At 38.7% G+C, this 11,305-nt stretch overlaps 1 protein-coding gene across 3 annotated transcripts; it reads left to right on the forward strand.

Annotated features, from left to right (window-relative positions):
- Nucleotides 1-336: 336 nt before the first annotated feature.
- Nucleotides 337-10,193, forward strand: sfxn3 (sideroflexin 3). Of its 3 annotated transcripts, none has more exons than XM_040139348.1 (11): nt 337-438; nt 2,580-2,748; nt 3,219-3,389; nt 3,992-4,090; nt 4,703-4,778; nt 4,930-5,015; nt 5,130-5,257; nt 5,885-5,934; nt 6,165-6,214; nt 6,335-6,382; nt 6,467-6,563. In XM_040139348.1, the coding sequence occupies exons 2-11, from the start codon at nt 2,585-2,587 to the stop codon at nt 6,561-6,563; spliced, it is 969 nt and encodes a 322-aa protein (XP_039995282.1). In that variant the 5' UTR covers nt 337-438; nt 2,580-2,584. The 3 variants fall into 3 exon arrangements, with proteins under 3 accessions (XP_039995282.1, XP_039995280.1, XP_039995283.1); XM_040139346.1 differs by having other exon boundaries at nt 353-438; nt 2,576-2,748; nt 6,467-6,672; XM_040139349.1 differs by lacking the exons at nt 4,703-4,778; nt 4,930-5,015; nt 5,130-5,257 and having other exon boundaries at nt 353-438; nt 2,576-2,748; nt 6,467-10,193.
- Nucleotides 10,194-11,305: the final 1,112 nt, after the last annotated feature.

The following is an 11,305-nucleotide window of genomic DNA, read 5'->3' on the forward strand; positions in this document are numbered from 1 at the left end:
AATATTTAATGGTATATCACTCACATGGGTAATTTTTCTGCAGAATACTTTTACTTTGATACTTTAAGTACATTTACCTGTCAACACTTTTGTACTTTTATTTTTAAGTAGCATTTTGAATATTGGACTTTTACCAGATGTACTGCTTTATTGGTACTTTAACTTAAGTTCATTGATTTGACTGTTTGAATGTTACTGATTTTCACAAGATATTAGATCATCACTCTGTTTTGTAGACGGGGCTTTTGTGGTTTACCTTTTAAACGAGTAAAGTATAACAGAAAAAAGTGTGTAGTTTTTCTATTTCCCTCTCCGATATTTGCGGCGAAGGTTTGTTTTACGATAGTTTGATTTGTACAGGAAGGCAGCGTACGTCTACCCGGTGGTACTGTGATATTGAGAGGTCATATATTCTCAAAAACAAAGAAAACAAACCAGGTAGGTTTCAGCGCTGACTGGATTCACATATTTAATTAATTTAAATCAAAATCCGACTAAGATAAGGATTTCCCCCGTCTCGATATGTGCCCTTGCAACGCTGACCGAAGTGCTAGCACATTAGTTAGCCTGTAAACTAACTGGCTAGCTGACTGGTTGACGTTATTTATCAAGAAGTGCTGTGGTCTGGAGGCGCGGAAAGCTGTTTATTGTCCTGTGTAGCTAAAGGTTTGATGTTGTGGGAAATAAATGTGGTTTTAATGTGCTGTTTGTCGTATTCCCGTACTCCAGCAGCGTGTGAGTGTTTGTTGACTACTTTCGTTAGCCGTCCCGCTTACAGGAACCGGCAGCGTGTGGTTAAACCCATCTGTCACGGCATTTCTTGGGTCCGCTACTTTGCAATGTGACTCATGTCATTTATGTGGCTGTCTTAGACGTTAGCCGGCTCTTTGAGGAAGTGTTTACTCTTAAGATTGAAGATATTTTGCATGTGAAATTTGTATTTATTTGCATTTGAACACAAACCAGGAGTTGTTCGTGTGTTTGAGCAACATATTAAACGTTTGTATCCCTGAATCCACCGTGTCAGTTGTTACCTCGCCATTGTGCAGTACGTCGAGGAGGTATTTTCTCCATCCATATGCAGCCTGCAGATGGGCCCATAGGTGGTTATGACCGTCTTATGGCGTGAGCATTGGAGGGACTATCCCAGTGCACTATAGGAATGCTGCATAAATAAACACATACATTCTTGTAATGGTTTAGTGTTTGTGTTCGCCTACATAAATGTCTCCTGTGCACTCACTGGATACGTGCAAGGGTAAAAACGTGAAACGATTAGTCAATTGATATAAGAGTAATGGGTAAACTATTTTGATAATCTTTTTAGGACTGCAGCTGATGATTATTTTCCTTATCAATTAATCTGCCAATTCTTAATTAATCAGTTATTCATTTAGTTTATGAAATGTTAACAAGCAGTGGAGAATGCCCATTTTCATCAGGTGACATTATAGCATTGCGCAATTTTTCTGTCAATCAGTCCAAAACTCAAAGATATGTCAGAAACTATCATATATGATAGAGAAAAGCAGTAAATGCTCACTTTTGAGAAGCTAAAACCAGCAATTGTTTGATCTTTCTGCTCGAAAAGTGACTGGAACGATAAAGTGATTATCAAAATAATCGCAAGTTAATTTTCTATTGATCGGCTTCTTTTGATCGTTGCAGCTCTAAATCGATTGTCATTTTCCAAGCAAAAATGTCACATTACCGTGCTCCAGCTTCTCAAATGTGGGGATTTACTGCTTTTCATTGTCTCACGCAACAGTAAACTGAATATTTTCGGGTTTTTGACTCTTACTCTTTCAAAAATTCTGCATTGGCTTTAGGAAGACATGATAGGCATTTTTCACAGGTTACTGACAACAAGTACTGAGAGGCAGAACATACTGATGGAATGTAAACCTGTACAACTAGCCTTTTTGGCGGTTATTTTTTCAGAGATAACTGTGTGTAGTTGTTCTATGTTGTATGCTGATTTGTGATGGGGGAGGTGGCTTTGCTTCGATGCGGCTCTGTACCGCAGCAGAGCCGGGAGCTTGACTGTGCAGCCAGGTTTTTTTAATTATAATAAATTTCACCTGTAGGGCTGGGCGTGAAAACATTGTCATCAAATGTCTGGTTTTTTATGAGATCAGATAGTTCCCCATTGAAATCAGAATGTTGACAATTTTAGACTGTATTTTCAAGTTCTTGTATTGATGCAACATCAACATTTGTGAACCTTGTCTTCTTTTGTTCAATACAAAAAAGAGGGTTTCGTGGAAACACATGTATATATTGCTCAAAGAGTATTGTTTTGGTATCTATACTGAAACACAGTTATCATATCGACATTGGTATCAAAAAATTTCAAACAAAGCCTAGCCTGTTCACATACCTGTTGAAGTCCAGTACCTGACTGGACCTTGGTCTTTGTTAACTCCATAAGACATTTACTCATAAATTTATATGTGTCAGATCAGTTTTTCCTCTGAAATACTCCCAAATTTCTACACTTGTATTAACATGCCAATCCAGTAAAGATTTGTAAAATAGTTAGAATATTAATCAAAATTTGTGTCATTGATCAAAGAAAGCCAGGATGTCTGGAGAGCTGTCCCTAAACATAAACATCAAGGAGCCACGATGGGATCAAGGGACATTCATGGGGCGCGCCAAGCACTTCTTCATGGTCACAGATCCCAGGAATGTCCTGCTGTCCTCTGAGACTCTGGAGGAGGCCAGAGTGATTGTGGAGAACTACAGGTAGAGGTTCAGGAGCTGGAATAGAAGTATAAATGATAATGTTAGGTTGGATGGGGTGGTGTGAGGCGATGCCAGTGTCCTTTCTTCAATGCGTAAGAATCAATGTAAAAATCAGCATGTCATATTTTGTGCAGATACATTTGATTCACGTATAAGTAAGAAACATTTTTAAAGGCATATCTAAAATTGAGAAGGTAACACTAGTTGTTGACAAATACATCAAGAATCTCTCATCTGGACTTAAAGTAAAGTGTTACCACTGAGAATTAGGTGCTTGTTCATCATTCAGTATGGTTTTTCAATCATACAGTTTAAACATGGGAATTTTGAAAGGCAGGGTACTTAAGGCTGTGGGGATACATTTTATGTGGCAAATTTTTGTGTAAGGATGTATAAAAATGGTTAAATATGTCCTGTGTTGTAATTTATGTTGGAAAGACTCAGTCACTCCACTGTTGTGACTTTTTCAGAGCCGGGATCATGAAGCCCGGCCTGACGGAGGATGAACTCTGGAGAGCCAAGTACATCTACGACTCCGCCTTCCACCCCGACACGGGTGAGAAGATGTTTGTGATTGGGCGGATGTCTGCTCAGGTGCCAATGAACATGTCCATCACAGGCTGCATGCTCACCTTCTACAGGTACAGCACATGTTTCAATACTTGGTTCAGTGTACTCTAAACACAAAAAAACATGATTTATTAATTAAAATGGAGAAATAGAAATAAGTGATCTTCCAAATTGCTGAATAAATTTGATACAGTTTCCATGTGACTGTAAATTTAACCTTAATACAGCATGCAGCAATGCATTAAAAATAGAGATTTTAATCCGTGCACAGAGTGAAAATCCTCTTAAAGAATAAAAAATATAACTCTGAACTCTGCTGAATACTGATAAATCGCTGGCTGCTGAGAGGACAGTGGGGGGGACTGAAGTCTGAAATTTCAGATTCTACTCATGGTGGCTTTAAATAGTAAAGTTGGCACAACAAAGAAGGAAAGATAGGTTAGACATAAGATGGTTAGGCGTCTAGTCTGTAGACTGTAGTGTATGTTTGAATGCATCTGTAGGGTATTTTTGATAGAACTACTTGTATGCTCTACTGTGACAGTATTCGACAGTTTTTACGTTGTCTCTAGACTCTTTCGCTGCAGTGTAAATGGTGCCAAAATTGTAGTTTTTACTTTACACTGCGAAATCTAATTTTCTCAAACACAGTGTTGTTCCCTCGTGCTTGCAGGACTACTCCGGCAGTGGTGTTCTGGCAGTGGGTTAACCAGTCCTTCAACGCTGTCGTCAACTACACTAACCGCAGTGGAGATGCCCCCATCACCGTGAAGTAGGGAGGACTTATCACTTCACTTCCACTCTAGATCATTCCTGTCCTCCCTCTAAACTAGTGTCTGTAAGGAGGCTGTGGGAGCTGCTGTCCTCTCCCCTTCCCTCACAGCGGTATTACGTTCCACTGTTAAGCATGTTCAGCCCAATGTCACCATGCACTCACGCTGACATAGGTTCAGTGCTCCCGATTGATGTCAGGTCAACATGCATTTGCATATTCTTTTCATTCTGCCACATGATGCATCCTTCAGATGCTGCAGAAATGCATCTAACGGATGCATTCAGGAGGGTTGCCTTCTGGACATGCAAATGCATATTCATGGATTAAGCATGTCAGTGATGATAAATGCTATAGTGTCTTGCTCTGCTTTGCTGTTATTTGTGAAATGTTCTTGTTCATTTACCTTTGCATATTCATACATAGCATCAATTTGTACTGTAACTGAGGCAACTCTTCTCTGAAATATTTCACTTGAATGTACCAAACAGATTGTCAGCTGCTGTCCTCATGTGCGGTAGCATTGGTCAGCTATTTATGATGTGTGAAAATGCCAAAAGAGGAAGTGGTTTTATTAATGCCGGATATGTGTCTGCGTCTGTTTCCCCGCAGTCAGCTCAGTGCAGCCTACATCAGTGCTACTACTGGAGCTGTAGTCACTGCCCTGGGACTCAAGTCTCTAGCTACGGTAATGCCTGTGGTTCAATTAAATAAACAGAGGAAGTGAAACAAAGTAACTTAGATATAGGCACACGGATCTGCATATATGTTTGCATATTTGTGCAGGGAGTTTATACTGGTTGTCCAAATGTGTCTCTGATTTGACCCCCTCTGTGCAGCGCCTCCCTCCCATCGTCAGCCGGTTTGTCCCCTTTGCTGCTGTTGCTGCTGCTAACTGTATCAACATTCCTTTCATGAGACAGAGGTGAGATCTCTAAAGTAGAAGCCAGTGGCCTCCGTTCTGTTCAATCAGGAGCTTTTAGGAATTGTGACAGCTGCTCCAGTTGTTCTTCATGGCTTTTGTTTTTGCTTCTGCCAGGGAGTTGAAGTATGGTATCCCTGTGATGGATGAGAATGGAAACAGGTTAGGAGAGTCTGCTAATGCTGCCAAACAGGCCATCGTGCAGGTGGTGGTGTCAAGGATCGGAATGGCAGTGCCAGCAATGGGTAATGTCAAGATTATAACTGCTGGTTTTGTTAAAGCGGCTGTAATCTATATTTTTATGATAACAATGTGTAGATCCCCTTGGCTTTACAGAGCTTTAAAGTGAGGTTCAGCTCGTCGTTCGGCTGATCTGCACATAACTTTACTGTTCTGGTTCCTTCTCCCTGCTGTCACTGGCACAGCAGGAAACCTTTGTCAGTAAAACAGCTTTAAAAGCCTACTGTACACTATCTGCTCAGCACCCAATGGCAGACAGACACAGTCAGTGACTTGCTGGTGAACATAGTGGAGCATTTATCAGCTAAAGAGCCAGATGTTTTTCTCAGGAGTTGGAAGAGACCAAAAACAGAGCTAAAAGAGAGTGAGTATCCCATGAAACAATGAACATCTCGGTGACAGCATGATGTAAAACCTGGTGTACATCCAGCCTTTGTCATCCCAACCAAATCATCTATGGTTAAAACAAGATAAGTATTGAAACTGATCATCATCAGACTCATCCTGAATGTTTGACAGTTGATGGCAGATTAAAGAATTTCCCACCGCTAAAGTATGAAATTTATTTTATTTTTCGCTTGTGTTGTTCATGAAGCAGAAGACTTCACTTGGTATGTTTTTATTTTTTACAGCCATTCCCCCTGTTATAATGAATGCTCTGGAGAAGAGAGCTTTCATGAAGGTGAGCAGACTGCATGCATGACTGTCATACTGCTCTTTGTTCAGTTGGTGGATTTACTGGGTGTGCTGGTGTTTTGTGAGGCTGAAGACTCCTGCTGCATTCCACCTGTTAAACAGTCATTGCATGCTTATGTGTGTGGATAGTCCTTATGGACAAGCACATGTCATATTGACGATTTGTTTGCCTGATTTCACTGCAGTTCTGCCTTCTCTGATTTTGTCTCCTTGTAGCGGTTCCCAATTCTAAATGCTCCGGTCCAGGTGGGGCTCGTTGGTCTGTGGTAAGTAAATAACACCAGCAGTATATGTGTTGATGTTCTTGTATGGAATCGCAAGCATCTGTACGTAAAAAGCAACCAGCAACACTGTCTAAAACATGCCTCTCTACCTCCTATTTTCAGCCTGGTGTTTGCAACTCCTCTGTGCTGCGCCCTGTTCCCACAGAAAAGGTACCACTGTCACATCACTGTCTCTCTCTAAGCATCAACTAAACTGTAGCAGCAAATTAATCATGTTCAATCATCTCTTTGTAGCTCCATGAGCGTGAGTGGGCTGGAAGCAGATGTGCAGGAGAGGATACGACAGACCAGTCCCCACACCACCACCGTCTACTTCAACAAGGGCCTGTAGGACCAGACAAGACATATCCATGCAGACACAGAAGACATGCAGACACTCATACATATATACACGTCTGTTGTCCTGTGGGCACAAGTAGGAGGGCGAAACAAAATTTTATTTATGCATTTTTTTTTTTTTTTTGCTGGTGTGTGTACTACTGCACAGAGCTGCTCCAAGTGTAACAGTGGAGGGCGATGATAATTTGACTCATTTGAAAAGAAGGATTCACTGAAGGGGGAAAAAAACTGACAGTTCTCTCTTTAAATAGATACAGCTCCTTAGAAAAAAGAAAAAACTGATTCCTGATTTTTGTTTTTGCCGTGTTGTGGTATATTTTCTGTCTTCCTTTGGTCTAAACTGCCTATGTTAGGGTGGCAGTTTATGAAGTTACCGATTTGTGTTTGACTCACCAATATTTCATGTTGCATTCAGGTTCATGCAAATACTCCGATAAAAAATGTGTAACTTTAAAACGAAGGCTAGTGCTTTTAAGTTGTGTATGTAATTGCTTCTGAATGTAACATAATCTTTTTTGCTTTCCAATTCTTCCCTATTTGTCACATTATTGTGTTTTAAAAAGTAATATTTTGAACTATTATACAAATATAAATATTATACTATTTTATGTTAAAATTGTTGCTGTTAAAATGGAAAAACCAGTGCGTTAATTAGCTCCAAATAGTCAAACACCTGGTGAATAACTTCCTCTTTTTTTGTACTCTGCCTCCTTGTTAACCGGTGCAGCTTCTTACTCTCTTCAACTCTCCTTAAAGTGTACTTATGCCCCTTCATATTCTTAGACCAGGTAATGAGGTGCTAGGTATGTGAGGCAAAGAAAATATGTAGGAAATATACTACGAAAGCCCACAAAGGCACAGAGTAAATTAGTTAACACTGATGAGTCTGATCTTTGTCACGATAAATATGTACTGTTGCCATGGCGTTGGCAGCCTCTTTTTCAAGGCCTTTTATCTTTTGAGATCACTTTATGAACTAGTGCAGTTGCTATCTTTAGAAGCATATTGACAAGATCTTTGATAGTTGTGATGTTGCTAGTTTGGAGGTTTGATGGTTGTGTTAGGTGGAAAGGAATGTCCTGTGTTGTGGTTGTGTGTTGTTGCTGAAAGAAAATGCTTTGATCAGACCACAGACAACAGTGTATTGCTGCTATCATGCGAAAACTTTGTAACTCCAATTTGTTGCTTTTAATGTTCGGACCTGACCTGAAGAAAAGCATGAGCAGGTTGAAAGAGGTCAAAACTGCTTGGTCGTCAAGCAGAGCTGTCTAATTAAGCTAAAGATAACAGGGTTTTTATGTTCAACAAATAGCTAGCGATCTGCAAAACTGTCCTTTGCATTGGAGCCATTGATGTCCCATTGTACCAAATGAAGGTAGCTAATCGTGTGTGACAGTCAAAATACTAAATGCTTATATCCAGGTGAGGGCAGTGGGTAAATGTGTGCAGTCTTTGTTGTTGCTTCGTTAAAATGGACAGTTTGGCTGAGTTTGCTTCTCTGATCAAATTCATTCAAGTTGTAGACCAAGCTCTCCAAACACACAACTGTCCATTGTGGTTAGATAGTGATGATAGTACGTGAGGAAGTATCAGCTGAATTTATCCCAGTATATTTTTCTTGGAAGAATTTATGAATATAGTCTATATATATATATATATGATGTACAATGTATGGAGCATATATGCATGAGGGATTTTAGAGACTTTAACTTGAAGGTGTGCCTGTGTTAGTGAATCCACTAGATGGCCCCAAATATGCAACAGAAAACAATGTCAGCTGCTTGTGTTACAAGAGGGTAATTTATTGCAAATGAGCAAGTGCTCCTATTGCTTTTGGAATAACAAGCCCTCAGATTAGATGAGTGTTCCTCTGGTCAGACTTGACTTGAGTAACAGATTACCAAGTATGATTCAATGTTTGGACTGATTTACAAAAAAAAAAAAAAACCTAAAACCAACAGTAAGATTGTACAGGCCATGCTCACACTTAAATTCATCTCCATCACGCATCTTTAGTCACTTGAGTTCGGTTCTGAAATTTGAGGTCGTACAATCATTTATTTAAACTGACTTGAGTGTTACAGCAACTACACAACTGTTGCAGTTTTATGAGGGAACTTCTGTGCAGAGAGAAATACATGGTTGTTTCTCTCTGTATAGAAGAGAGAAACTTCAGAAATTTCTGGATCATATAAGTGTGAGCTTGAAATTCAATGGGTTTATTCCAAAATGCTATCCAGATCATTTTTCAACATTGTTCCCATCTGAAATTCAGATTCCTATTCTTTAAGAGTGTCTTTATATGACTCCTAAGTTCTGTATGAGAATGTCTTTGTATTATTTTTATATGATGGATATCTCATTTTGGTATGGAAGTCTTCTTTCAGCTGTTCTTTTACTCATCATTGTCTTTCAAATTTTCATCTAAACATTTAACTCCTGGAGCAACAATCAAACTTTTTCTGTATCGTCCATTTTAACAGATGGTAGCTACTGTCTGAGTCCCTTGCCCACTTCAGTAACAGCGAGACATGACCACACGCACTGCAGGACAGTGTTTCCGTTACCATCACTACTGTATTCCAGTATTTGTTATAAACCGTGACTACATCATTATGACATTTTTTTTCTGCACAGTGCCAATGGCAGTCATTGTGTGTTTTAGGTGTTTTCCTGCTGAGAGTAAAACTGCACTATATAACCTTTGCTGTGCTGCTGTAGGAGCTATTTAAAATATATATTGAAGATTGTATTTGTTTATTGTGCTGGATAACGTCGAATGAATCATGTTACTGCTAATTTGGAATTCATTCATTATCTGGCAGCTTACATTGCTCATAACTAGGTGGCTCAGTTTCTGCTTTTTTCCTTTGCTCTTACTGCTCTTTGAATGGTGCCGAAATTTCAACAAGAAAAACCGGACAGTTTTAGTGAGCATTTCAACACATCTGTAAACATGTATCTCAGCTTGTGACTGTACTGTACCACCGTAACATGTTGCACCCATAGATCGAGCCAAAGATGAGACGGGTATGAATTGTACAGGATTTGAGGGGAAGAAGCGTGTAGCTTTTAAAAGTTTTCGTTTCAGCTTTATCGCACAGACCCTTTGCCAGGCTTTTCTCGTGCAAAAACATGTTTTAGTTTTTGGGGTTTTTTTTTTTTAAAGTTTGTCAGTAAAACACCAATTTTTTTCAAGAACATCTCAAAACATCATCATTAACACAAATATAAGGGGTTGGAAATATAAATAAGTCCCAACAGGCGTTTAAATAAGCGGTCAAATTTGTAGCATCGATTTGATTGACATTACAATAAAATCTCAATAAATTTGACTTTGTTCTACATGGCAGCAGGGAACTTTGGCACTAATTTAAACTTTGGTTATTCATGCCATGTAAAAAAACTGCATACTGAAGGCACAAATGTAAAGACAATCCCTGTTATTGTTACACTAATGAATGCTTTTGGTTATTTCATGTACATACAAACTTATATACATGTAGTCTTGTCAGTATTGGTACAGTGTCCATTTTCCTCCATTTTGTATTGTGTTGAAATATATTTCCTTGATGTGAAATGTATTTTACTCAGAACAATAGAATAAAATGTGTAACATTAATGGCTAAACCTCTCTGCTTAATGTGATACCATTAAAGATTGTACATTGCCCTCCTGCTCACAAGAACTTTGAGTGAAATTTTAGTAGAGAAATCATCTGATGCGACTGGTTTGTTCAACAACCACAGAGACACAGGGCAATCGTATTAAACTGAGATTAAACTGTGGCTAAAACTGGCATGTTTTAGCCACATGCACAGTGCTAAAAAAGGCAAGGAAATACAAACAGGATTATATTATAAATCTAAATCTTCTTATTGTGGATGTTTTGTTTTAGATTTCGGGGGATAAAATAATTGGCAGGATTAGTGATTTACTAGCAGATAAACATGTTTTTGCGCATTTTAGTTTTTTTTACTGATTTAATTAATAAGACATTGGACTATTAATTTAACAAAAGAGAAAAGGGATTGGGTATATATTTTAAATTAATTAATGCACTACTGCACCCTCCATTAATAGATTTGATACATTTTTATAAATCAGAAACAAACTGGACGAAGGCAGACAGCCTCGTGCAAATTAGACAAGTGTGAGGCTTTAATTGTAATAATTTTAAGCAGGATAATCTTAGTTCTGTAGTTGATCCAAATCATTTGGAGTGAAAATTTTTATCTGGAAAAAAAAAAAAAACATACTCTACTGTCTACTGATATAAATGCATGAAATACATAAGGGATGATACCCGACAAGTTGTATGTTCCATGATTGTCATGGAGGTCGCAAACGCTGAGAACCTAAATGGACATTAATTCAGAATGGCAAATAAATATCTGTGGCATATGCGTCATATGACACAGATATTTATAAAGTCTGGTTAACCAGACACACCTGCTGGTCAATCAGAATCGTGAATTTAGGGTGGCCATAGTTTAAAGAACATACAGTACTTGAGTTTTAGATCACAGGTTTGTTTATCTGCAAAACCTGTGCTAGAAATACAAAAATATCCACAAGAGTTTGGTTTGTTTATCTGCAAAACCTGTGCTAGAAATACAAAAATATCCACAAGAGTTGGTTATTTTGCTGCCCTTGCAAAGAATCTTACTTCTAACACATCTGTAAATTGTGCTATTATGGCAAAGATTCACATGAAATGAAAATAAAACGGAG

This window comes from Xiphias gladius, chromosome 11 (assembly GCF_016859285.1).
Source record: "Xiphias gladius isolate SHS-SW01 ecotype Sanya breed wild chromosome 11, ASM1685928v1, whole genome shotgun sequence".
Taxonomy (NCBI): Eukaryota; Metazoa; Chordata; class Actinopteri; order Istiophoriformes; family Xiphiidae; genus Xiphias; species Xiphias gladius.